General features: G+C 37.7%; 2 protein-coding genes across 4 annotated transcripts in view; one reads left to right on the forward strand and one right to left on the reverse strand.

Moving 5' to 3' along the window:
• The window catches only part of LOC121493491 (protein only RNase P catalytic subunit), a 118,189-nt gene extending 113,127 nt beyond the window's left edge, over window positions 1-5,062 (reverse strand). Inside the window, exons 1-4 of the mRNA XM_041759395.1 lie at window positions 4,613-5,062; window positions 2,971-4,246; window positions 1,390-1,437; window positions 785-917 (exon numbers count right to left, since the gene is read on the reverse strand). Of these exons, the coding sequence (XP_041615329.1) occupies window positions 785-917; window positions 1,390-1,437; window positions 2,971-3,953 (1,164 nt within the window). The 5' untranslated portion in view covers window positions 3,954-4,246; window positions 4,613-5,062. The remainder of the gene's footprint in view (window positions 1-784; window positions 918-1,389; window positions 1,438-2,970; window positions 4,247-4,612) is intronic.
• A 32-nt stretch (window positions 5,063-5,094) lies between these two features.
• PPP2R3C (protein phosphatase 2 regulatory subunit B''gamma) lies at window positions 5,095-27,551 on the forward strand. Of its 3 annotated transcripts, XM_041759398.1 has the most exons (13): window positions 5,095-5,447; window positions 9,723-9,850; window positions 12,057-12,161; window positions 12,763-12,875; window positions 13,532-13,629; window positions 15,503-15,573; window positions 17,457-17,589; window positions 17,980-18,035; window positions 18,113-18,188; window positions 19,036-19,172; window positions 20,989-21,126; window positions 23,615-23,674; window positions 27,248-27,551. In XM_041759398.1, exons 1-13 carry the CDS (start codon window positions 5,390-5,392, stop codon window positions 27,434-27,436), a joined length of 1,362 nt encoding a protein of 453 aa, XP_041615332.1. In that variant the 5' UTR covers window positions 5,095-5,389; the 3' UTR covers window positions 27,437-27,551. The 3 variants fall into 3 exon arrangements, with proteins under 3 accessions (XP_041615332.1, XP_041615333.1, XP_041615334.1); XM_041759399.1 differs by lacking the exons at window positions 20,989-21,126; window positions 23,615-23,674; XM_041759400.1 differs by lacking the exons at window positions 18,113-18,188; window positions 19,036-19,172.
• Window positions 27,552-27,697: the final 146 nt, after the last annotated feature.

Here is a 27,697-nt window from a genome sequence, read left to right on the forward strand (position 1 = left end):
TAAGCAACCTTTCTCCAAGGTAAAAGCATTTTAGTTCTTCACTTAATCTTAGTAAACCAATATAAAGTACTGAAGATTAGCTAAAATGAAGCTACTAAAAATGACTTACAGAATCAAATTCAATATTAAGAAAATCTGGAAATAATTCTGTCAAGCTACCTTAAACTCTGGATTAGGAAAGTTATGAGAAACCATGTTTTCATGGGAGTTACTGAACAATTTTCTAAAATACTTAGAAAATGAACACCTATCTCTTTGACTTCAATGGATCTGTGCCTAGATAAAACAGGACTGACTCCATTAGATGGATGATAGTCTACCCTAATTATTCTATTAAATTCTAGGGCAGCCCTGATGGTTCAGCGGTTTAGTGCCGCCTTCAGCCCAGGGCGTGATCCTGGAGACCCGGGATCGAATCCTATGTCAGGCTCCCTGCATGGAGCCTGCTTCTCCCTCTGCCTGTGTCTCTGCCTCTCTCTCTCTCTGTCTCTAATAAATAAATAGAATCTTAAAAAAATAAATAAATTCTAAAGCAGTCTCTCCTGAAGGTTGGCAATTATAGCCAGCAGGCCAAATCCAACCCACAGTTTATTTTCATAAATATAGCTTTAATAGAACACACCCATGCTCATTCACTTATGTAATGTATTTTGAGTCGAAAAGTTGCAAGAGACAATATGACCCATGAGGCCTCAAACATTTACTATTTGGTCTTTTACAGAAAAAAATTGCCAATCCTACTCTGGACAAGCAATCCAAAAAAGAAAACCTGTTCAGGACTCACCTGAGGTGTTGTCTTTTTGTATAGATCACCTCCATCTATCACATCCTTCATGATTTTTCCCTTGAGAGATTCATACTCTTCTGAACTCAGGTGAATAGATTCTATGGTTTTTCCACAGCCCAAACACTGACCACTGTAATTACAGTAATTTGGGTTAAATGGTATCCCGGAAAAGAACTTTTTCTAAAATGAATAATCCTTAAACAAGAGGAAATTGAAAAGTAATGAAAAAAGAACATTACAATCTTTGTGATCATCACATGCATCCAATTTCTTATAAACCTGATAACACACGTTAGGTGCGCCAGAAAACCCAAAAAAGTACACTGCTGGGCATCCAGATAGTTTTTAAAGTCATTCCCAAAACACAACGAGGTCCCAAATCTGTACAGGAAAAGATCTCTGAGGCTTCACACAAGGTTCCCACCACCTTATGAGAAAAACATTATGAGCACTACAAGTTCTCTACATGCAAAACATGGCTTTTCTCTGGGGTACGCTCTTAATTATCCTATCTCTAATGTATTCTCAAAAATTTTTTGATCAGTAGCAACAAAACTTACTACCTGCATCAAGCAAGCTAAAAATTAAATATTGGGCTTTACCTTTTCTTGACTGTTGTGAACTGTCCTTTCCAATGTTCTCCAGGAACACTACAAAAAAAAGATTGCAAAACCAGATCATTTGAAGGTCAGATTCCTCCAGAACCAAAAGATAGGCATTTTATTTAGAAACCCAGTAGGCAAGAGCTCTGAAAAGTTTAGGATATTTCCCTAGAATGGTTTAATTAGAAGAGTGGGTGATACACTGTGACAGAGCTAAAGCGGTGACAGTACCCTACTCTGGACCCCATTCTTCCCTTCACTTTTCTGGTCATCCAACCCTCATCTTCAAGTCTAAATCTACCTTCAGGGGACTCGGAAGCTGACATTAATAGTGTAACCTCTAAATCAAACTCAGTTCTCACCTTCTCCATAAAGCTACTGGAGATTCTTCCTGCACAAAGTAACCTCTCCCCCTATACCATCTTCTTAGATACTACTATTAACTGTCAAGTACTATGTTCCCAATTAGGTTGTGAATTCCATCATAAGAGATTTTATATCACCAAACACCCACAGTGCCTTGAAGGAATTCAAAATTACTTGATTTATCAACTTATCCTTTCTTTCCTCTTATATACACTATCAGTTCCTATTGATTCCTATTGATTCGCTTGCCTTCTCTCCTTCCTTGGTTCTTAATTCAAGACCTTGTCATTTCTCATTCAAACCTACAATTGCCTCCAAATAGATCTCCCTATTTCCAATCTTAATCCCTCTCCAACCCTTGGTTTTGTTTAGGCAGTTACTTTTCTAAAACTCTACTCCAAGGTAACAATAAAATCTAAAATCCTAGGCATTCAAAATTTTCACAATTTAGCTCCTTCAGTGATAGTCAATAACTTTGTTAAATAAATAATAAGTAGCATGGTTGCTACTTTAAAGATCTGTAAAGAAGATATGTAGTAGAAAAGAGAAAAACAGAAAAGGAATAAATTAGTAGTGAGGAAATAAGCAAATAAAGACTGAAGCAATAATTAGGCAGAGAGCCAGTAACATGAATAAAAGCAAAGGGAAAGCAGAGAGCCTTGGAGAGAGCAAATGGATGATGGAAGGGTCCAAAATGAACTGGAACAATGAGACTTTCCATTTTTAACACTTGTATATCAATCATGTCTGATTAAGGTCCCCCTATCTGCTCTAACCATCCAAGTTAATGAAATGCATAGATTAAACAGATACCAGTCACTAGGTTTAGGAAAAACTTCTTAAATACTAATATGATCCCAAAACAGCTCCAGTTTTCTTGCTATGAACTCCAGTCACAAGTGCTATCCGTAATTACATCATACTGAACACCTCAGAAAAAAACTGATGATCCTTCTACAAAGGAAAAAGAAACCATGAAAACATACAAGTGGCCAACAATTTCTCTGAAATTGAACTTGGAGAAGAGAACTTGTTTCTGCCATCACTTTTTTTTTAAGAGTAAGAAAATTTTGTCTCTAAAGGGAAACAAATCTGAGAGAAGGAAAAGTATAATTTGAATAGCGTAATTTTCAGCAACAACAAAAAAAGGAGGTGGCTGCTTTTAGGTAGAGATACCAAAATGAAAACATACACATAAAGAAAGATCAAAATTACCTCTCAAACCATGTCTTTATACTGTGTGCAAATGACTCCTCAGGATATAGATGATTATTTCTTAGATACAAAAGAATGTCAAATAGCTTGTTTGAATACTGATCATCTTTTATGTTTTTTCCAAAATCAAAGAATGCTTTTAAAGTTTTCAACATAGGAATAAGATCATAACCTAACAATTCCTGGTACAAATTCCAAGCTAGGTTTACGTCTTGATGAAGGAGGGCTCCCTCAATACAATCATTGTAGTTCTTTTTTGAAGGGATCATGACTTTTTTGACATCTTCTAACAATAACAAGGCTTCTCTCCATCTGTCTGAGTGGATTAATCCCTGGATGAGAAGAGTATACCCTCCAGATTCTAATCTCTTGTATCTGGCTTTCATGATCTCATAGACATCAATAATTTCCGATGTCTGCTTATGAAAGACACAGAGATACAAATACTTGACCAGCAAATCATAGCCTACAATACCATTGTTTTTTGCAGCTACCCAGGCTAACAGAGATTTGGCGACATCCACAGAGCTACAGGACTGAGCCATTTGAGAAATGATCCAACTTTCAAAATTAGCCCTTCCTTTGAAATCTTCCTTGAGTCTATCCCACTCTTCAGAATTCAAAGGTTTTGTTGGGAGTTGAATAGTATTCCTCACAGGTGGCAAGGCATCATCTTTCCTATGAGGATTCATCTGTGATCTCTTCTTAGCCGCTCCAGCTGCAAAAAGATGGGTATCAGAAGAAACTTGCTTACTACTGCCTTCATTTCTAAGATATCTGGCCTTGGCGATCAGCAGATTCACTGCTTTAGTATTCTGTGCAGACACTGTTTTAAGAGAAAACCACTTCTGTTGGTTCCGGATGCCATAACAGTCTTCGAGAAAGAGAGAGAGAAAAGAGCGTCCTGGGCCTAGGCCAAGGTATGGGTTGCTCTTCCAAAGCTTAGGAAAGCTTCGAATACCAGTGAAACAGAAAGTCATCATGCAGTGAGACCAGCACCAGATAGATGTCAAAAAACCCCTACTTCTATAGAATAATTAAGGAATTGGGAGTGAAGGTGTGGAGAATCGAAGCACAACAACTTCTTAAAAGATGATCTTCAGTTTCTCAGACACAAATCAAGGATCTGCTTTTGGGGCTACTTAATACAACGGAGTCTGGTGAGTTCTCCATTAAATAACCAGCCGGGGAAATAAATCCGACCTCGGTCGCAAGTCCCAGAACCAGGAGACAGGGCAGGAATCCTTCGGTGCCTGATATATCCGAATCTGTGAACCTGAGGAAAAAGCACAAGGAGGTCCGTCCAGTTTGATTCTCATGGATCACGACTGCCCCTGAAAAGAGGCAGGATCCCATGGGATCTTGCTGAAGGAGGGGCGCAAAGTCGAAAACCCCTACCCGGCGTCCCCAACCCCACACCTAGGAGCAGCAAGGGCAGCGGCAAAAGCCAAAAATCTAGGGGCCCTGGGCCGGCATAACAACCCCAGCAAGCCGCCAAACGCGTCAGGTGAGGATATGAGGGCGAGGGAGATGGGGAGACAGCCGAGCCAATAATTCAAGTAAGGAAGATAGGTCCACGAAGGGCACTGCCGGCCCTTGCTCCGAAGATCACAAACGAAGTTCACTCCGATCAACAACTCACCTCCGCGCTCACGTTTAAAGCAACCATAAGCCCCGCGGGACTACCGCGTCCACAATGCACAGCGAGGGCTCCGGCGACCGGGGAGTGGCTGAACCACACGCAGGCGCTCCGCCGGGCCGGATGGCGATTAAAAAAAAGAAGAAGAAGAAAAAGAAAAGACAATTTTGAAGGTTTTGGCAGAAAGGGCTGTTGAAGACGTCTACTATGTACAAGGAAACTTTAGGACTTCTAGGGATCCGCAATGAGCAAGGAAAATAAATTGTCACTGAGGAGGGCACTTGACGGGATGAGCACTGGGTGATATGCTATATGTTGGCAAATTGAACTCCAATAAAATAAATAAACTGCAAAAAAAAAAAGAAAGAAAGAAAGAAAAATTGTGAAGCAAGAAGTCTCTTCCATCCGGCCGGAAACACCAAAGGACTTCTGAGTCACGTGGTACACACGCGCCAACGTCCCAAGTTAGAGAAATAAAACGCGGGTTTCCTTATCTTGCACCTTTAAAATTGGACTCGGTGAAGTTTGGCCCTGCCTCAGAGAAGATCATTTTTTCCCATCTGTTTCAAGTCGGCTTTCCCTGCGGGTAACGTGATGGCCGTATTCTCGGCAGTGGCTGTCACCGGTTCCTGCCTCGTTAGCCGACTTCCGCCCATGTCCAAGATGGCGGTTGAGCGTTCCTGACCTTTACGGGGCTGGGCAGTGATTGCTGTCTGAGCTAGTAGGGGGTGGAGCGGTTAGTAAACAGCAAATGCAGGAGCTGCTGCGCGGGAGTCAGCCATGGACTGGAAAGAGATTCTTCGCCGGCGGTTAGCGATGCCCAACACCCGTACAAACAGTGAGTTTGAGAGGGGCTGCTCTGGGAGATAGGCCGGCCGTAAACTCCTGAGGGAGATCCGGGAGGAGAAGCTACTGGGAGCCGCACTTTACGCTTCTGTGAAAGCTCCCTTGACAAAGGCAGATGGGACGTGGCTAAGGGGCACTGAGAGGTTTGACCCAGCCTTACCGGGAGGAGGATTCCGGAATGAAGAAGAGCTATCATACCACTCACGTGGCTTTGACTTCGGCTTTTGAGGAATAATTGAGAACCCTGCTTCCAACAGCTCTTCGATCCTACTACAACCTATAATCCATTGGTCTTACGCCTTTTTACTCTCACACTTTTCACTTCCCTTACCCATTTTAGATTACATAATTTATTTTTCCTTATTCTTTTCCTTCTCCTTCACACTGGCTTGTTAACCAGCCGGGTTAAAACTATCTTTCTCATTCCACACGTGCCCTTGGGACAGCCAAAAGTGGCTGGAGAAAAACGGAACCATGGACAATTGCCTCACTTTGAATTCATGTCCACTAACCACGTAAGTGTTTCAGTTTTTATTGACACATATTCCACATTTCCCTATTCATTCTCCTCTGCTCTGAGGCAGTTCTCATCTTCCAGACCTCCAGTTCTTCGGTATGTCCTACCTACTCCTTGTTTTCAGTTGATGAACTTGTGTATGTATTTGAGAAAGTCGAAGCAAAGAAAACCCTCACCTGTTCCACGTAACCATTTCTGTCAGCCCTTTCACCACCATAGATGCCTGTAAACTCTGCCTTTTCTGCTTTTCTGTTCAAAATGAACTGTCCACACTCCTGTTTGAGACAATTCCTCCACTCCAACACTAGATACTGTTCCCTTTCTTTTATCCAGTGACTTCACTGTCTTATCTTTTATGTATCATCAAATCTTCCTCCTGTACTGGATCATTTCCATCAGCTCTGACAAACTATAATAATTCCATGTAAAAAAAAATCATTTCATTTCACATCTCCAGTTTTTGCTGCATTTTTCTGCACTCCTTATAGGAAAACTTATCCAAAAAGTCACGTGTATTTGTACTCTCTCCTCTTCTTCACTCTTAAATCCTCTCCATGTTTGTGCCTGTTATATGCCAAGAACTTTTTTAGGCTATAGGAGTAAACAGAACAGACAAAAGTCCTTGTGGAACTTAAGCTTTAGTGTTGGGAGAGATAAAATAGTAAGTAAATCATTTAGGTTGTACAATGTGTATTTAAGGCTTTTCCTTCATTGGTATGCTAGATCCCCTTTTTGCCTACTTGAAGATACACTCCTACAGTTGTCCCCTCTCTCCTGCATCAATTTTTCTTCCCCAGTCAGCCCTGTTAGTGTATGAATATGGTGGTGTTTCTCTCACCTTAAAGAAACTTTCTTGTCTTTATTTCGGCCTCTAGCTCTGCCTCATTTCCCTGCTCCCCGCCTTACACCAATGCTTTGTTAAAAGGATTGTTGCTTAAATCTGTGCTGTTTTTGTCAGGATCATCAGTGATCTCCATTGTTCCAGTGGTCGGTGTTTAGTCCTCACTTTACTTGACCAGCCAGCAGTCCCTGCCAGGGATGGAGTTGTTCACTCTCCTCCTAAACATCCTTTCCTCTCGGTTTCTGGGTGACTTAACTCCTTTAGTTTTCTTCCTACCCCACCGGCCAGCCATCTCTTCTCAGTCTTTGTGTTTTCTTCTCCCCAACAGCTTAGCATTGAAGTGCCCAAGAGCTAGCTACACTCACCTTCATGGTGAAATTAGCCATTCATTCTTACAGCTTTAGATACCGTATATTTATTTTTGTCTCCTAAATTTTTGTCTGTTTTCCAAATGCCAGATTCATATATCGTAATTGCCTACTTGACATGGCCACTTGGTTCTAATAGGTATCTTAATCTTAACTTGTCCAAAACTGAACTCCTGCTCTCCTTTCTAACTTGCTCACACATAGCTTTCCCCATATGCTCAGGTCAAAACCTTTGGAGATCTCAACTGCTCTTTTTCTCTGATATCCACATCCTGTGTGTCCGAAAATCCTGAGACTTAAAAGAAAATATAACCAGAGTATTTACTCCCAAACCACTTCATTGCAGTCACCCTGGTCCAGGCCACCACCATCTGTCACCTGGATCACTGCCTTAGCCTTCTAATTGCTTCTGGTTGCTCTCTTCCTCACCAGAATAAAAGCCACTGTCTTTCTAATGACCTAGTGGCGTTTACTCCTGTTATCTGCCTTCCCTCATCTACTCTTTCTTCTGCCTCATTCTGCTGTAGCCACACTGGCTGCCTTCTTCCTTGGATACACCAGGCACACTCCTATCTTAGGATCCCGGCACTGGCTATTTCCTTGCCTGGTACGTACGCACATCTCCATTTACCTGGATCACCTGCTTCCTTACCTTCTTCGGTTTTTTTGCACCATTACATCTCAGTGAGGCTTTCCCTGACACTCTGTTGAAAGCTGTATGTAAGTATGGACACATGGGCACACATCCACTCATACATATACATGTGTGTCCCTAGAATATGTTGGATGGAAAAGAGTGAAATCATGAAAACTGCTCTTGGGATTTGGGCTTGGGTGACTGGATAAATACAATTAACTGGGGATAGAAATATGAAATTAGAAGAAGAGTAGTAAGGTGAGCAATGTATGTTAGATGTGTTGGAGTGTGAGGATGAAAATATTTTGTTTTGAATGTATGAGTTTAGAGTTCAAGAGCAATGTCTGGGGGCACCTGGGTGGCTCAGTGGTTGAGCATCTGCCTTTGGCTCAGGTCATGATCCTGGGGTCCTGAGATTAAGTCCCACAGCAGGCTCCCTGCAGGGAGCCTGCTTCTCCCTCTGCCTGCCTCTCTCTGTGTCTCTTGTGAATAAAATCTTAAAAAAAAAAAAAAAAAAAAAAAGCAATGTTTGGGGTAGTGACGTATATTTGGGACTTAGAAGTCAAACTACAAAAGTTGAAATGAGGAAGAAAGATTAACAAAAAGGGAATGGCCAGAAAATGAGAGAATCAACAGTGCAGCCTAAGGTTAAAAATTAACATGGCACTGTGGCAGAAATGTGGGCATAATAGAGGTTTAGGGCAACAGCTATAAGCATGTTGGAAGGAAGTGAGACCAGGAAGTGGAAAATAAACTATTAAGAAAATAGGTCACAGAATTGAAGAATTGCAATGAGGCTGAAGTGTAGCTATTATGACAAGTTTTGAATTGCCAGAGAAAAGAATTATCTGAGTATATTTGAGTTTAAGATTTTATTTAAGTTCAGGACAGCCTGGGTGGCTCATTGGTTTAGCGCCACCTTCAGCCCAGGGCCTGATCCTGGAAACCCGGGATCAATTCCCACGTCAGGCTCCCTGCAGGGAGCCTGCTTCTACCTCTGCCTGGGTCTCTGCCTTTCTCTTTCTGTGTGTCTCTCATGAATAAATAAAATCTTAAAAAAAAAAAAAAAAAAGATTTTATTTAAGTTCAGTATATTTAGGAGCAGATAAGACCTGTGGTCTTGCCATGGAACCAAGTGACAGAGATGACCCCTCTTCAGAGTTGAGGTGTCAGTTATTCACAAATGTTTATCCCTTCTTGACGAGTGCAGGACCTTGAGGTGAAGAACACTGTGTGCCAGTGCACTGGACTGACTAAATGAGACAGCTGTAGGCCAGCAGCAGGCGGGCTGGAGGGTAAGAGCATCCTGAGGTGTATGCTTCAGATGGAAGGTAGAGGAACAGTGATTGCAAGGCTGAAACTTCATGAGGTCAAGGCCTATGTCTGTTTTCTCACCACGCTAGCCCCAGTACCTAGGAGTGTTCTGTACATAGTAGGTACTTAGTGGTATTTTGATGGAATAATCATGAATGTGCCAGAGGTCTGTAAGAGAGGTAGTGACTTGAGGAAGAGACAAGTATAGAGGTAAAAAGAAGTGGAGGGAGCAACTAAGATGTGGTTGAAGATGCAGGGGAGGTTTGTGATTCTTGGTGTTTCAAGATAGATGTTCAGTGTATAAAGACAATTTTGAACGTCTTTTTTGCACCTTAATTACATGATAGTAAAAAAATACTGATTTTAAGGGACGCCTGGGTGGCTCACTTAGTTGGGTGTCCAACTCCTGATTTCAGTTCAGGTCATGATCTCAGGGTCTTAAGATGGAGCCCACATCGGGCTCCGCACTGGGTGTGGAGACTGCTTAAGGTTCTCTCTTTGCTTTTCCTCCTCCCTGCTCTCTATAAAAAGCTAAATAAAAATAATGATTTTAAAAGCGCTTTTCCCCCTTTAACTTGTTTTGTTACCAGGAAAAAAAAGTGAACAAGAATTAAAAGATGAAGAAATGGATTTGTTTACCAAATACTACTCAGAATGGAAAGGAGATAGAAAAAACACAAATGAATTCTATAAGACCATTCCCCGGTTTTATTATAGGGTAAGTGGTATCTAAGCAAATGTCTCACAGAGTTTATAACTGAAATGTAACTCTTAAAATGGGATCAGAATCTTTTTATATAAATAAATAGAGAATTATAATTTAAATTTTGTATATTTCATTGTAGTTGATCTTATTGTTTTGGAATTGGTAAAATCTCAAGTTGTGATATAAATCAGTGTAAGAACACAAAGTTGTTACTTGGCCCCCTTTGAATTAGAGGCCTTTCCTTCCTGATTTTTCTTAAGATATTAGTAGTAGGTATTCTGTTGGATTTTGTGTCCGGCTTTTCAAAAGACAGGTTTACTGGGCTGATCACCATTTTAACTTTGTCTTTTACCCATGTTCTAAGGTGTAATACATTTTGCTGAAGTTTAAACTGAAAAATAGATTAAAATGGAAAACTTGAAGAGTTACACTTAATTATATTTCCTTTATTAAACCATAAAGAAGTCTTTGAAAAAAAGAGAATGGGAAGATCTTAAGAAAGTTACTTACATAAACCTGAAATTGAAGACTACTGAAAAGAATAAGACCTACTTAGTATTATGTAAAATGTGACCAGAATGGAAAGTTAACTGTGGAATTTTAGAGGAGTGTCTCTTAAACTTGTTACCTTCTAAACTCAATTATAACATTATTTACAAAGAAAGTAACCAAAAGGAAAAAAAAAAAAAGAAAGTAACCATTGTTTTACTTGCATTTAGGAGCAATGTATTAATATAAGTGAATTATCTAAATAGTTATAACTTACTTCTTCAAGAACCAACCTTTTCCAAATGAACCATTTTTATTGGAAACCTTTCTGTAATACCGTTTCCCAGTCTTTTAAGAATTACAGGACCAGGGGCACCCAGCTGCCCCCAGGTCGGTAGAACATGTGACTTGATCTTGGGGTTGTGAGTTCAAGCCCATGTTGAGTGTAGAGATTACTTAATAATAAAATCTTTAAAAGAAAAAAAGAATTATATGACTAATCCACGTTGTCATGGAAAAGAGAAAAAACAGCTGATACTTTCCCATAACATTGCACAAAGATATAAATATTTCTAAATGAATCCTTCTCCATACTTCTGTGCATGTGTGTATTTAACAACAATGGAATCATATCATATGTACTTCTGCTTTATGTGTTTCACATTTTCTTATAAAGTCAATGAAATTTTTTAATAGTTTGGGGGAGCAGGAAGGGAATTGACATTTATTGAGTGCCAGTGTACTTCAGAGCACTTTATATTCATGATCTCATTTAATCAGGATTATGAAATAGTATCTTACTAACCCAGAAACAGCCCTTAGATGTTGACATGACCCTATTTCTGAGCATAAGACTCAACTTTCCTGTACTTCCAGTACCAACCTTTTCCCCACTTCTGTCTCTTCCTTCTCTTTGTGACCTCTTCCAGATCCCACATGATTTCCTGGCTGTAGAGGTAGATTTATGGGATGTTCTTTCTGTTTCTTCTTCTGTCTTCCCACTGCTTTGGAGAAACCACCTACCATCTTTGGTTACCACGTCTCTCCTTGGCTGATTAGCTGGTTGACTAGGCACCAGAGCACCATCACAGTCTCAGCTCCAGCCTTACCTCCTAATGCTTCCTCTTTTCCATTCCTTTTGATGGGAGGGATGGCTTCTTAGGTCTTGGAAATGAAAGAACCAATTTGGACTGTGGCTACTTAGTCACATTTAATAGGACAGAGATATAGACTAAGAAGAAATAAATCCTTGAAGCAAATTGAAGTCAAGCTGGAATGAGTCATTTTAAAGCCCTGTTTGCAGAAATCACTCCAGTGGGCAGACCCTCTGCCTAGGAGGTGAACATAATAGACCCTGCCTTGACTGTCTCCAAGAAGTAAGGTCATTCAAGCTCAAAGCCATATTTGCTAAGACCATCCATCTTCAGTTAGTCCTAACATAATTCCATGTCAGTCTAAGGTTATAGTGAAAAGAGTACTCTAAGAATTTAAGATGAAACTTGGGCTCTTTCCAGGCAGGGATCTGGCCTTGCTGATCATTGAATTCTCTGTGGATTTCTTTTAGTTAAATGAACTTTTTAAATGAATGATAACCTTAAGCAAAACTGATATACAAAAAGTAATTTGAGGCAGTGCAATATATAGTTATTTTATGAGGCCGAATATATTTTACACGATCCAATAATAGTATAGAATTTAAGTGTAGAAATTAACTCTAGTGTATTTTTAGCTGCCAGCCGAAGATGAAGTCTTACTACAAAAATTAAGAGAGGAATCCAGAGCTGTCTTTCTACAAAGGAAAAGCAGAGAACTGTTAGATAATGAAGAATTACAGGTAAGAATAGGATTAAAGATTGCTTTGGAGGTTAGCCATTTCTTTATTTGTACTAAAGTCATAGAGGATCTCAGGATGTCTTAATGGAGCCACTACTGGAGAGTGGGTGAATGCACCAGCCCTTGTGCAATGATTCCTACCAAAACCATCTACAGAGCTTGCCTGTGCACCATCTCCTAAAGATACTGTGTTTTGTTTTGTTTTGTTTTGTTAAGTCCCTAGGTGCCAAAGTCGAGAACCACCACTCTAGGCTCAAACTTCAGGGGTTTACATCCTAGCCATGCTCTGTGATCTTGGGCAATGGACTTAACATTTCTGTGCTTCCATTCTCTTCTGTTACATGGATAACAGTATTTATCTGCATCAAGTAGATATATGGATTAAAAAGGTACCATATGTGAAAACTTTAAACTTAGTCATTCAATAAACACCAGCTATTTGTATTATGTTATTAGTAATCAAAAGGATAATAGGGAATGAGATTCATCTTAGTCTGATAGCAGAGATTTAATATTATCATTTTAATGGAAATAACACATTTTACGAATGTTAAATTTTGTTTTGTTAACTGTAACATCTTCATTTTTGCAATTCTCCTAAGAACTTATGGTTTTTGCTGGATAAGCACCAGACACCACCTATGATTGGAGAGGAAGCAATGATTAATTATGAAAATTTCTTGAAGGTTGGTGAAAAAGCTGGACCAAAATGCAAGTAAGAATAGTATAATTAACAAAGGGGTATGTTAAGCATTCTAAATGCATGAAATAAATGTCAATGAAAATATAAGTCAACAGTGTTGACAATTTGAGTCCATTTGAGTTATAAGTGAAATTTAATAAAATTATTTAGTCAAGAAAATTACATTGGTATGAAGTTATGAAAAGAAACAATAGCTTATAATATAGTATATTTTTATACTACACAGCTACATATACAGTATATTTATTTACAACAGTATATGCTTTTACTCTTTTTTGGATTTTTTTAACCTTTTGTTCTTTAGATGATAAAATTCGAAGATGTATGACTTAATGTTTTAAGTTTTGAACGGTGGTTCTCACTTTGAATTTTTTCATTTTGATTTTTTTTTTTTAAGATTTTATTTATTTATTCATGAGAGATAGAGAGAGAGAGGAAGAGATGTAGGCAGAGGGAGAAGCAGGCTCCTCATAGGGAGCCCGATGTGGGACTCGATCCCCAGACTGGGATCACGCCCTGAGCCAAAGGTAGACGCTGAACCGCTGAGCCACCCGGGCGTCCCCCATTTTGATTTTTAATTGTTTGAATTCATGTTCTTGTTTGCTAATTCAGTATAGAAGTCATTTTTATATTATGTTGGCAGATTAATCTTTATTTCCTTTCTTTAGGCAGTTTTTCACAGCAAAAGTCTTTGCTAAACTTCTTCATACAGACTCTTATGGAAGAATTTCTATCATGCAGTTCTTCAATTATGTCATGAGAAAAGGTGATTTCATTTTTATTGTGTTTAAACTCTAATCTGGGAATCAATGAGGTTTTGGTACATGCTTTTACAGTATTCCTTTTATGTGAAACAACTCTCTTAGTAAGTTTGAATAAATAGCAGAATTTTTCTTTTTTTTTTTTTTTTTTTTTGCGAGAGAGCACACATTACCCAGCATGGGGAGAGGTATTGGAACAGAGGGAGAATCCCAAGCAGACTCCATGCCCAGAAGGATATCACAACCCTGAGATCATAACCTGAGTCAGAATGAGGAGTTGGATACTTAACTGACTGAGCCCCTGAATAGTAGAATTTCTTATCTTTTGACCCAGATTTTTTTATTATTATTATTTTGATTGTCCTAGAACTTACTAGAGCTGAGATTTTCTACTATAAATTTGGGTTCATTATTCTAAACCATTATTACAAAACCAAAACATGTATCCTAAATATACTAGCTAAGAGCTATATATCAAAAACTGAAGAGTTATAATGTAATTGGCTAGTAATTCTATTTTACCAATATACAGTTGACCTTTGAAGGGGTTGGGACACTGACATCCTGTGCAGTAGAAAATCTGAGTATAAGTTTTGACTCCCCAAAAACTCTTAATAGCCTGTTGTTGACTGGAAGTCTTACGAATAACATAAACAGTTGATTAACACATGTTTTATATGTTATACATATTATATACTATATTCTTACAATTAAGTAAGCAAGAGAAAAAGTTATTAAAATTGTGAGGTGGAGCTCCTGGCTGACTCAGTCAATGGAGCATGCAACTCTTGATCTCGGGGCTCGGAGTTTGAGCCCCACATAGAATGTTGAGATTACTTAAAAAGAAAAAGAAAGGAAGGAAGGAAGAAACAAACAAACTCATAAGGAAGAAAAAATATATTTACAGTACCATACTGTACTTATGGGAGGGGGGAGGACGTGTATAAGTTGACCCACACAGTTCAAACCTGTATTGTTCAAGGGTCAGCTGTATTACAGGTTGAGTTGCCTGAGAGGATAGTTCCAAACTCAGAATTGTAGCATCAGATTCAAGGAGCTTTTATTAAACAACCTGGAGTTATGATTCCTATAAGTTCCATAATGATCTGTGAAGTCTTAATGTGTACCATCTTTAATTTTTAGTCAGAGTAATTAACCTCAGTAGAGTAAGAATAAATGCACCTTTATTTATAGGCATAACATTACATTCACTGTCCCTTTCTGGTGGAACACCAAGTTTAATGGGTAAAGAATATTTTCAGGGGCATCAATTTTATTGTCACTTTAGGCAGTGTAGAATTATTGATATCTGCCATTAATCCTCTCAGGTGACTCATCAGGTGACTCTGTTACTTAAAGGTTTTTGAGTGGTGAACTCAGACTGCAGTTGAGTCAGGAGGCAGAAGCAGAAATCAACATGACTATGTTAAAAAGCCTCAGGAAATGGGAAGAAAACACTGCCTCCTGGCCTTAACTGCTGATATGTTATTGGAGATAAGTTTTTTGAAACAGTTGCTCCAGCTATTTCCCTGTAAACTTTGGTTAAAATATAAGTAGACAACGGGAGAGAGCGGCTCAGGAAATGTTCTAAAGTGCTAGTGTAGTATCTATATGTACGCACACGTCCATAGAGTGAAAGAGAACTTATATGGCTGTTTGAATCATTTGGGGGGATTCTTTGCTGAATAAAGTTCTCAAGAAAATTAAAAAAAAAAAAAAAATTGTCTATTTTGTTACAAATAACTTTGGGGTTACTGAATAAGTAACGTGTGTGAAGAAGTATGTTTGTAGAGTTATTAGTTTGTCCCACTAATCTAGCTGTTTATCTCCTTTTATGGTAAAGGACAGATCTTAAAATTGCATCTTCTTTATTATCAGTTTGGCTTCATCAGACAAGAATAGGACTCAGTTTATATGATGTTGCTGGACAAGGGTACCTTCGGGAATCTGTAAGTATTTGCCTACTTTAGTAACTACAATAGACACCAAAATTTTAACAGTAGTTATCACTGCCTGTTGGGATTACAGGTGATTATTAGTTTTTGTTTCTCTGCTTTTGTTTGTTTTTACAAATAATGTGTTACTAAAAATCTTTTAAAATGTATATTGACCACAAAAAAATATATTGACCACAAAAATTCCTTTTTAGATTTTTCCTCCAACTTTTAAAAACAGCTTTTCAAAGGAGAAAATTAAAAGAATGTAATGTTTTAATAGGATTAAAAACCATTGAAGAAACAGAGGAAAACTGTTGGTTACTCATAAGTGTTATAAATGTTAGGGCCAGGAATTTTTCAGGCTGACAAAGAAAGTTTGATAATGCTTAATAAGGGAATATAAAATAGGCCACGATTTCCCAAACTCTCAATTCATGGGGCCCTTAGCATCTCAGTAATTTTTGCATAGTGCCTCTAAATCAAAAGAAATACCTAAAAGTTCCATTTGTTAGTTCTAAACAATTTAGTAAGTATTCATTAAGATTATTACTATATTAGCCATTTGAAGAAAAATACACATAAGTTGAAAGTAAGTAATATTTTTGCTTCATTCTTAAATTACAAATACTAATGGAATCTGTGCCCAGGGGGCACACTGTATGGCCAGTCAAACCTGGCAGTTAGATTGAATAGTCATCCTCCCTTCCTGTTTGTGTAGTACTTGCTTTGTTCCACACGTTTGTGTAGTACTTGCTTTGTCACAGGAACCGTCAAGAAACTACCTTTGCAAAGATTGATGTCATCAAAAAGCATATATCTCGGGCAGCCCCCGTGGCGCAGCGGTTTAGCGCTGCCTGCAGCCCGGGGTGTGATCCTGGAGCCTCAGAATCGAGTCCCACATTGGGCTTTCTGCATGGAGCCTGCTTCTCCCTCTGCCTGTGTCTCTGCCTCTCTCTTCGCTCTCTCTGAATGAATAAATAAATAAATCTTTAAAAAAAAGAAAGCATATATCTCCATTAGTGTTGAAAATGTGAACTACTTTGAGCTCGTAGCTCTAGCTCATGGCAACATATATTGATTGTGTACTCTCTGGCAGATGTCACTGTTTTTTAAATATCCTGCTGCACCCCTAAGAGTTTACTGAAGCATTCCTGGGGAACAATTTGGGAACTGTCGGTTTAGCCTTCACATTGCTGGTGGGAGTATAAAATGGAGGTGGCCTTTTTGGGGGAGGTGGGAAGTTTGCCAGTGCCTGTCAGAATTATAAACAGGCACATTCTTTGACTTAGCAATATCACTTACAAAAATTATATCCATATTCTCTCATAACATCTATGAATGAAAAATTATCTTGGTGCCCTTATAGTATTATTTTTAATATTGCAAAAGATTAGAAAGAACCTAAATGTCCATCAATAGACTAGTTAAATGGATTATAGTACCTCTAAACAGTGAAATAATACATAGCTATTTTTAAAAAAGAAGTCCTTTTTTTTTTTAAAGATTTTATTTATTTATTTGACAGCACAAGCAGGGGGAGCGGCAGAGGAAGAGGGAGAAGTAGGCTCCCTGTTGAGCAGGGAGCCAAATAATGGCCTCAGTCCCAGAACCCTGGGATCATGACCTGAGCCACCCAGGCACCCCTTTTTTGTTCCTTTTGAATTTGGAATTATGTAAAATGTATTGCTCATTCAAAAATGTTAAAATTGAAATAAAAAGCAAATTGGTAAAACGTAATATTAGTTTTTACCACTAACAATAGTTAGATTTTATCATTAATATACTATTAATAACTGGATACTTTTTGGGATTGAAATCCAACATTCGAGTATCTAATGAAGAAATAAGATCAGACAGTTAACACTTTAATGTCTTGATTTGTTTTGTTCTTTCAGGACTTAGAAAACTACATACTGGAACTTATCCCTACCTTGCCACAATTAGATGGGCTGGAAAAGTCTTTTTACTCCTTTTATGTTTGTACAGCAGTTAGGAAGTTCTTCTTCTTTTTAGACCCTCTGAGAACAGGTAAAAGAAATTCTTAGATATTAAAAAGATATTATTTAAATCTCAGTTACTAGAGAAAAGTCTTGAAAATGTCATTTTTCTAACACATCGTCTTTAATATGTAAAGATCTTTTATGATTTACTTGCACCAACTAGAACCAGCCATGTCACCTAACCTCTTAGTTTCTTCATCTCTAAAGTAATGTACAAACTGGATAACCAATGGATCCTTCCAGTTCTAAGCAGCCAGTTATTCTGATATGATTTGTTATCCCTGATATGTAATATACTGGAGACTTGTTCTCGATGAGAAATATGAAGGCTTAAGAGGTCAATTGTGTGATTACTCTTCTAAAATAATACCTTTATAAAATTTTCCTCTTTTTTAAAAATTGTGTTTTTTCTTTAAAGGGAAGATTAAAATTCAAGATATTTTAGCATGCAGCTTCCTAGATGATTTATTGGAGGTAAGTCTGTTTTTTAAATACTTAATTATATTACTTGACAGTTACTATCTTCTAATTATATCTCTGTGTTTATTTAGTTAAGGGATGAGGAACTGTCCAAGGAAAGTCAAGAAACTAATTGGTTTTCTGCACCTTCTGCCCTAAGGGTATATGGTATGGTTCCTGTCATAATTCTAAAATTTGAATGATCCATTCCTCAGTTAATTAGTATTCAAAGGACAGTTTTATACACAAGCTAGTTTACCTTAGGATGAAAGTATTCTAATTACCTTAAGAGCTAATATTTTATTTTATTTATTATTTTATTTTATTTATTCATGAGAGACAGAGAGAGAGAGAGAGAGAGAGAGAGACAGGAGAAGGGAGAAGCAGGCTCCATGCAGGGAGCCCAACATGGAACTCGATCCCGGGACTCCAGGATTACACCCTGGGCTGAAGGCAGCGCTAAACTGCTAAGCCACCAGGGCTGCCCAAGAGCTAATATTTTAGATTACTAAAATTTACTTGTCATTTTCTTACTCTTTAATAGAACATACAGAATGTAATTATCTTGCATTGTGATAAAATGCCACTGCTATCAGTGTCCACAGTGGCAGGTATTCTAAGGATTGTTTCCTTTTTCCCTTAATTTTATTAGAGTGCTACATTCTTATGTTGGGTGGCCTTCTGACTCATCTTGGCATCCTTCATCTCTCAAGAGCCAGCATTTCAGTGCTTTTTATTGACTCCTGTTTAATTTTGAAACCTAGGAAAGTACTAAAAGGTTGCAAACTGAAAACAAATAATGATGGAAATAGCCCCAAAGGTCATGGCTTTATGCAAAGCTTAAGGGGTGTTGTGACAGACAGTACAGGGATAACTGATCTTAGGGCACTACCCTAATATAGTTTGAAAACCAAAGTATTAACCAATAAAAAGAACTTTTTGTATTTATTTATTTGTCCTCTAATTAGAATTTTATTTTGGTCATAAATATCTTTTTACCATTTTTCTTCCCAAGGCCAGTATTTGAATCTTGATAAGGATCACAATGGTATGCTCAGTAAAGAAGAACTCTCCCGCTATGGAACAGCAACCATGACCAACGTCTTCTTAGATCGCGTTTTCCAGGAGTGTCTGACTTATGATGGAGAAATGGTAGTAGTTTAAATCTCTGATAATTTTTAAAAATTTAGGCTCCCACAGTTTCCACAAACCTTTTTCTTGATGTGATTTTATACCAGTATCTTTTTTATACCAGCATTTTTTTATACCAGTATCTTTAAAAACCTGAACTAATCAAATTGTGAGTTTTGGAGTCCTTGATCTTAAGGTAAATTTACTTAAAAACATAGTCTCAGGACAAATATAAAATTTGTATATTTTGTTCATTATCAGTGTATCTCTTTTTTTAATGTTTCAAGTTTTATTTAAATTCCAGTTAGTTAACATATAGTATAATATTAGTTTCAGATATAGAACTTAGTGATTCATCACTTAATACAACTGTAACCCAGGGCTCATCCCAACAAGTACTCTTCTTAATGCCCATCACTCATTTAGCCCATCTCCCCTGCCCACCTCCTCTAAGAAGTATGGATGGGGGGGGGGTGAAATCTGAAGTTGGCAAATCCTTGACTGTTTTCAGGATAGGTACACTATCTGACCACAGATGCTGTGATTTAAATCTAAGAATCAGGTTGTATTACTTTCTGAAAGTGGGTATATTAGCAGCTGCTGATTAACATGCACCTGCCCTTTTATCACAACAATGCTACTATAGTTAAGGAAGTCCTAAATAGCATCTTAAAATCACCATCCTTGTTATTAAAAACGTGTTAAAGATGTGATAAATTAGGCAGCCTGGGTGGCTCAGCAGTTTAGCTCCGCCTTCAGCCCAGGGCCTGATCTAGGAGATCAAGTTCCAAATCAGGCTCCTTGCATGGAGCCTGCTTCCCCCCCTCTGACTGTCTCTACCTCTACCTCTCTCTCTCTCTCTCTCATGAATAAATAAAATATATATTAAAAAAAAAGATGTGATAAATTGCCAAACCAATGATATGTAAGAAATGGTCATATTGTCAGAAAAGAATTGGGGTTTTATGTTTTATCACTTGAACAGCCATTTTCTAAAGAACACCATTTTTAGCCAGCAGTATAGGAAAAGAGGAAACAGGTGCAGAAATTCTGCTTTGTGACTCCTATAGCTGTCTATAGTCGACAATGAAGAACTTATAGTATGCTAATGACTTCTGGCCAATACAGTCACAACTGTACAGCTACAACTTTGGATGGACCTAGACCATGATGAGCCTTTATACTGCAATTTATGCAAAAAGGAATTCTTAATGTTAGCCTAAAAAAATACTTACAAGAATATAAAATTTTTTCTTAGTGGAATCTCCAGTGTTCTTTTCACTATGCAAAAAAAGTCATCTGAGTATCCCTTTTTTGTAGAGAAAACTTGCTATATTCTCTTCATGTCTTTCTAGCTTTCATTTGTGTTTTGCCTTTTTTTGGGTGAGAAAAGTTTCAGTTCACTGTAGAGTATTGGGTAGTCTTAAGATGGCTTCTTACTGGAAATCATCTGATTTTAAAATGTTTAAATAAATTTCAAAATAACTATTTAAATATTCTCTTCATTCCAGATGAACTTTTTTTCCCCCAAACTGACCACACTGAAATGAAGATACTAATTTAGTGGCATTATATAATAGTTTAGTCGCTGTCTTGTCCATTTCAAAGGCATGATAAAATTAAGTTACTCCTTAAGACAGCAACTCTCTCATAAGAAAATGTATCCCCAGAACTGTCCTGTATAGATTAACTGCTATGTAGAATTTTTAGAAACCAAGTATACAAATGAATATCTCATTTCATATTTTAAAAATTACCATCTTTGATTGTAATACAGCTTCAAATCACTATTCACTTGAAAAGTTAATTCCAAAGAAGGCTATTCTTTTCTTTATAGGATTATAAGACCTACCTGGACTTTGTTCTTGCGTTAGAAAATCGAAAAGAACCTGCAGCTCTGCAGTATATTTTCAAATTACTTGATATTGAGAACAAAGGATATCTGAATGTCTTTTCACTTAATTACTTCTTTAGGGTAAGTCTCATTTCTGTAAATGAGTCATTGTTCCTTAAGATATCTTACATTTTTTATTTAAATTATCTACTTAGTAGCAATTTTATCTAACTTGTGATGTTTAAATTTAATAAAAAGGTTTAGTAACAGATTTTATTATTAATATTTTTAAGTAGGCTCCATGCATGCCCAGCATGGAGTCCAACATGGGGCTTGAACTCCTAACCCTGAGATTGAGACCTGAGCTGAAATCGAGAGTCGGACACTTAATTAACCACCTAAGCCCCACAGGCACCCCAATTTACTAGCAGATTTTAGAAGAAAATCAAGTCTTTTTTTTTTCTATTTTTAAAATAGACTAAAATAGACTAAAAGTTGATTTGATTAGTTGTAGAACACAAAAGTGTAAAATATGTGTCGGGCTATACTGGCCATTGGAGACTGAGACATACATGAGAAAGTCTGTGCTTTTGTGATCAAAACTAGTATGTAAAATCCTTCAGAAGCTTCAATTAAACAGTTCAGAAAAGGTAGAGGTTTTGCAGACTTTGGTAGTACTATTAAACGCTGTGCTACAAAATAAAAATTACTTATTGTAATAATTTTAAAATTATTGCATGCTGCATTTCAGCATGAAAACAGATTTGCTAAAGTGCTTATTTTGTGAATAGCATGATGAGTCTTGAAGGAAATTTTACTGTATCTTATCTGATAAGCATTCACATACACAAAGTATAAAAGTAGGAATGACTGCCCTTTTAAGATAAATCATTTCCTAAATCTGGTGACTTCTCTGTTTGGTGGCATAGTTTTATACGGTAGTATTTCACTCTCTCATCTTATTTCTATAGCAAATTTTTAGAAGACTGATTTTTATATGGTTAACACAACAGTAGGGAGAAATGACTTTTTTTAAACAAAAATGACATTTTCACATCTTTGTCATGAAACATTTTTCCCCAGAGGCTTTTCCTTTTCCATTTAAAAATCTGGGATGCTTTAGGGGTGCCTGAATGGTTCAGTTGGTTAAGCATCTACCTACAGCTCAAGTCATGATCTCAGGGTCCTGGCATTGAGCCCCACATTGGGCTCCCTGCTCAGTGGAGAGCCTGCTCCTCCTCTCCCTCTGCTCTTCCCCTGCTTGTGCTCTCTGGCTAGCACGCACGTACTCTCCCTTTCTGTTAAATAAATAAATAAAACCTTAAAAATTTTTAAAAATTAAAATTTGGGATACTTTAAAAATAACTATTTGGTTTCTGTGTTTCATAGTATATAAAATTCATAGTTTCATGTTAAATTCTGTAAACTTCCAAAATGATTTCCTAGGTAGTAATGACTATAAACATTAGGATAAATTACAATCACAGTATTAGGATACATTTTTTAAAAATTCAATCGGTGGCCAGTCTGAGAATACCAACTCATCATATGGATGTCCCACTTTAGGCAGACCTATTAAATGAAAATTCAGTTTTAGAAAAACAAATATATTTTGGAAATTACTCAATCCTCTCACATAAGAATTTCTTTACAGTATCTTAGAATATTAAATTTTGTTTTCAAAATATTTTATACATGAATTTATTTTATCAAAGTATTTTGGCTTGATTGTATGGATTAAGGTAAGGACTTACTGGTGCTGAGTCCTGCAGTCGTAAGCTGTTCATAGAATGTTTGTACATCAGTATCCCAGTGATAAAGGCTGGCCCAGCTCATGCACTCTAGATCCTATCTCTAGGTCTACTATACTAGTAGCTGTGAGTATATACTCAGATTCTCACCTACTTCAAAGAGATTCCCTATGCACACAGTGATATCAGTGGCACCACATACAGAGTAGCTGCATCTGCGACATATTTGACTATTTACCAAGAATTTTAAGCTGCACATTTTCTAGTGAATGACTCTTGCCTAAAATACTTATTAGTCCAACTGGATCACAGTAGTTTCTTCTGTTAGTGGGTTGTTTGGTGGGGGGGAGGCGTGGGGGGGTCTTGTTTTTTTGTTGTTGTTTTTGTTAAAGGTTATAAAAGAGTCTGAGGGAGGCTTACCTCCACTTCTTTTTCTGTCAACTACAAGGCAAAGTATAGGGTGGGAGGCAGAGGTGGCAGATTGGGTATCTTAAAGAATGGTGAAGGTATGAACAACATTCCTGGAAAATGCAAGAATTGGGCATAACAAAATAATTGCTAGGCCATGTAAAGACCCATCTGGGGTTGGAGACCATTCCTATATAGTAGCAATAATCTGCAGTCTTGTATACATTTTTCTGGAATTCTTAATAGCAAGATAAAGATCTAGAAAGGTTGATGGTCACACTGATCATTGTTTAAGTTTTGCTAACTGAATGTGAAGCAAGGTCAAGGAAGCTGGGAACATTAGCAAGAGTGGTCAAAGTGATAAGGCTTGTGGTCTGATAGGAAAGGAAGTGGGACTAGAAAGGGGACATGGGACAGGAAGGGGGCTGTGTTCTATTTTTTTATTTACAGACTTATTTCTACCCATACAGGCCATACAGGAACTAATGAAAATCCATGGACAAGATCCTGTTTCATTTCAAGATGTCAAGGTTACCTTTTCTTTAAGTATTAAGCTCTACACCCAGTGTGGGGCTTTTGGACTCTCCCGATAACTAAGATCAGGCACCGCATGCTCTACCGACTGAGTCAGCCAGGCACCCCCTACCTTTTCTTACATAATACCTACCAGTTTGGGCACCAGTTGATTTATGGCTCAGGTCATGATCTTGGGGTCCTGGGATTGAGCCCGCATCAGGCTCTATCTGCTCCCCCCTTCCCTCTCATGTGCGCACGCACACACATACTCTCTAAATAAATCTTTTAAAAAATAACATACACAATACCATAGAATCATGTATATTAAATGAAATTTTGTAAGAAAGAAACCTAGAATATGAAGTACTGAACCAAATCAAGTATTTGCTGTTACTTGTTCTGAATCTGTATTCAAATCATTAGAAATGCAGACCACACTTGGACTAATGATTTGTATAGTTTATAATTTTAGCATTGTCAGACTATTTTTCATTGGAAGCATTCATTCATTTTGATTGAAAATGAAGAGAATCAGTAGAGCCTGCATCCTTTGGCAGCCCATTCCAGTGTAAAATTCATTTTTATCTTGGTAACTACACTTGACCCTTAAAACAACATGAGAATTAGGGGCAACCACCACCCACATGCTGTTGAAAATCCATGTAGAACTCCCCAAAAACTAGTTACTCATAGCTTGCTGTTGAGTAGAAGCCTCAAATAAACAGTAACATAGTTAACAACACATTTTATATATGTTTTATATACTATATCTTAAAAATAGAGCTTGAGAAAGAAAATTATAAGGAAAAGAAAATGCATTTACAGTATACTGTATTTATCAAAAATATCCATGTTTTATTGGACCCATGCATTTCAGACCTGTGTTTGCAAGGGTCAGCTGTATTTAGGTTTGGGTACTTTTAAAATTTACTTCAAAGGTCTTGCTTGTTTGCTTGCTATTATTTTTTAAAATTTTTTTTTTTTTTTTTTTTTTTTTTTAATTTATGTAGTCATACAGAGAGAGAGAGGCAGAGACATAGGCAGAGGGAGAAGCAGGCTCCATGCACCGGGAGCCTGACGTGGGATTCGATCCCGGGTCTCCAGGATCGCGCCCTGAGCCAAAGGCAGGCGCCAAACCGCTGCGCCACCCAGGGATCCCGCTTGCTTGCTATTATTAAGGAGATACCAATCCTACAATATGAAAACTACCACTATTTGAAACACATGCTAATACTTCATTTTAATAGTCGGACTTCTGTGAAAAACATACAGTGTCCAGTAGAGATTTAGGTTAAATAATGTAATAAAATAACCCATCCAGTTTTAATTAAGTGTAAGATAAAGGGCTGTTATGGTTTAATATAAATGAGACAAATCTGAAGCTATGCAATAGGCAACCTAAGAACTAGTAATTTTAAATTGCCTCTAAGCTTGAAAAGGAAGTTTCATAAACATACAAGACTAAAACCTTGTACCTTTAATTTACCTGAATTGTTTTAATCTTTTTTTTAAAAAAAGATTTTACTTATTTTTCGAGAGAAAGTGCACAAGCAGGGGAAGGGAGAGTGACAAGCAGACTCTGTGCTCAGTGCAGAGCTTGGTCTTATGACACTTAGACCATGACCTGAGCCGAAATCAAGAGTCAGATGCCCAACTGACTAAGCCACCCAGGCACCTCAAATTGTTTTTTTTTAAATATAATTTGCCTCCTTAAATGCTACTAAATCCTGAGTAATTTTACTACAAAAAGATTAGAAAACATATACCGAATTCCTTATAAATACTCCTACAGTATACCTCAAAGTAGAGAAGTTTTTCCATCTGTTCCAGTAAATTTTAGCATAATTTTATGGTCATTCTGGATGATTAATTCTTTAAAACTGAACCTCCCCCACTAACCACCCATTTTAGATCCAGAGTATAAAAGGTTGACATCTATATTGGAAATGAAGCTTTGTCACTGTCTTGGCTTTGGAAGCTGAGTTTGCACTTAAAGCAAGACCTTGCTTTACCACCAATTAGAAGACAATAAAAAAGTTTTAAGATACGTAACACATATTCAAAGAACAGTGCATTAGTTTTGCCACTAATTAGCTATGCTAGCTTGGATTAAAGTCTGAACCTCAGTTTTTTGTTTTGTTTTGTTTTTTAATTTTTTTTTTTTTCTATTGGAGTTCAATTTGCCAACATATAGCATAACACCCAGTGCTCATCCCATCAAGTGCCCGGTCACCCCACCCACCTCCTTTCCACCACCCCTTGTTTGTTTCCCAGAGTTAGGAGTCTCTCATATTCTGTCTCCCTTTCTGGTATTTCCCACTCATTTTTTTCTCCTTTCCCCTTTATTCCCTTTCACTACTTTTTATATTCCCCAAATGAATGAGACCATGTTTGTCCTTCTCTGATTGACTTACTTCACTCAGCATAATACCCTCCAGTTCCATCCACATTGAAGCAAATGGTGGGTATTTGTCGTTTCTAATGGCTGAGTAATATTCCATTGTATACATAGACCACATCTTCTTTATCCATTCATCTTTCGATGGACACCAAGGCTCCTTCCACAGTTTGGCTACTGTGGACATTGCTGCTATAAACATCGGGGTGCAGGTGTCCCGGCGTTTCACTGCATCTGTATCTTTGGGGTAAATCCCCAGCAGTGCAATTGCAGGGTCATAGGGCAGATCTATTTTTAACTTTGAGGAACCTCCACACAGTTTTCCAGAGTGGCTGTACCAGTTCACATTCCCACCAACAGTGCAAGAGGGTTCCCCCTTTATCCACATCCTCTCCAACATTTGTTGTTTCCTGTCTTGTTAATTTTCCCCATTCTCACTGGTGTGAGGTGGTATCTCATTGTGATTTTGATTTGTATTTCCCTGATGGCCAGTGATGCAGAGCATTTTCTCATGTGCTTGTTGGCCATGTCTATGTCTTCCTCTGTGAGATTTCTGTTCATGTCTTTTGCCCGTTTCATGATTGGATTGTTGGTTTCTTTGCTGTTGAGTTTAATAAGTTCTTTATATATTTTGGATACTAGCCCTTTATCTGACAGGTCATTTGCAAATATCTTCTCCCATTCTGTAGGTTGTCAGTTTTGTTGACTGTTTCTTTTGCTGTGCAAAAGCTTTTTATCTTGAAGTCCCAATAGTTCATTGTTTCTTTTTTTAGATGAGGGATAGCTATTACATACCTAAGGAATCCTCCAATAAAATTGTGATTGTACATAGAGAAAAGGAGACTGCCTGTGTATGAATTAGCAGGAAAAAAAAAAACTACAAAAAAAATTTTACATAAACTCAAGTGCCAGCGTTGAATTTCACATTACTATATGGTAGAAATTTAGTGGGTCAGATACCAGATTTTTTTTTTTAAGATTTATTTATTCATGAGAAACACACACACACACACAGAGGCAGAGTCACAGGCAGAGGGAGAAGCAGGCTCCATGCAGGAAGCCTGATGTGGGGCTCGATCCCGGGTCCCTAGGATCAGGCCCTGGGCTGAAGGCGGCACTAAACTGCTGAGCCACCTGGGCTGCCTGATAACAGATTTCATTGTGTTTTTTTTTTTTTTCTCTCTTGCAGGATGAAATCTTTGACATGGTTAAACCAAAGGATCCTTTGAAAATCTCTCTTCAGGATTTAATCAACAGTAATCAAGGAGACACAGTCACCACCATTCTAATTGATCTGAATGGCTTCTGGACTTACGAGAACAGAGAAGCTCTTGTTGCAAATGACAATGAAAACTCTACAGACCTTGATGATACATGATCTCTCAAAGACTAGACTGTTCATTAAGATAAGCTTGAATGTTCCACGTAAAACCTTTTAAGCACAATTCTTAGAAACAGCTTAAATAAAACACTCCATATGCCTATGGAACACAGCAAATGTTCTGGTTATTGGAATTTTGCTTGTGGTAGTTTGGAAGCAATAGGACCAAATATTGTTTTAGGAGGTAATAAGTTCTTGGTCCATTTAGCTCAAATATGGCAAAAAGGTAGAATCCATTCAACTATGTATAATCTTTAG

Source organism: Vulpes lagopus, chromosome 6, assembly GCF_018345385.1.
Source record: "Vulpes lagopus strain Blue_001 chromosome 6, ASM1834538v1, whole genome shotgun sequence".
Lineage (NCBI taxonomy): Eukaryota > Metazoa > Chordata > Mammalia > Carnivora > Canidae > Vulpes > Vulpes lagopus.

Bases quoted from the DNA above. Each gene is read 5' to 3' on its own strand.
- PPP2R3C (XM_041759398.1), top strand. From the start codon at position 5,390: ATGGACTGGAAAGAGATTCTTCGCCGGCGGTTAGCGATGCCCAACACC. The intron at 15,574-17,456 runs GTAAGTATTTGC...TTGTTCTTTCAG, and splicing joins AAGGGTACCTTCGGGAATCT to GACTTAGAAAACTACATACT. The intron at 18,036-18,112 runs GTAAGTCTGTTT...GTGTTTATTTAG, and splicing joins TCCTAGATGATTTATTGGAG to TTAAGGGATGAGGAACTGTC.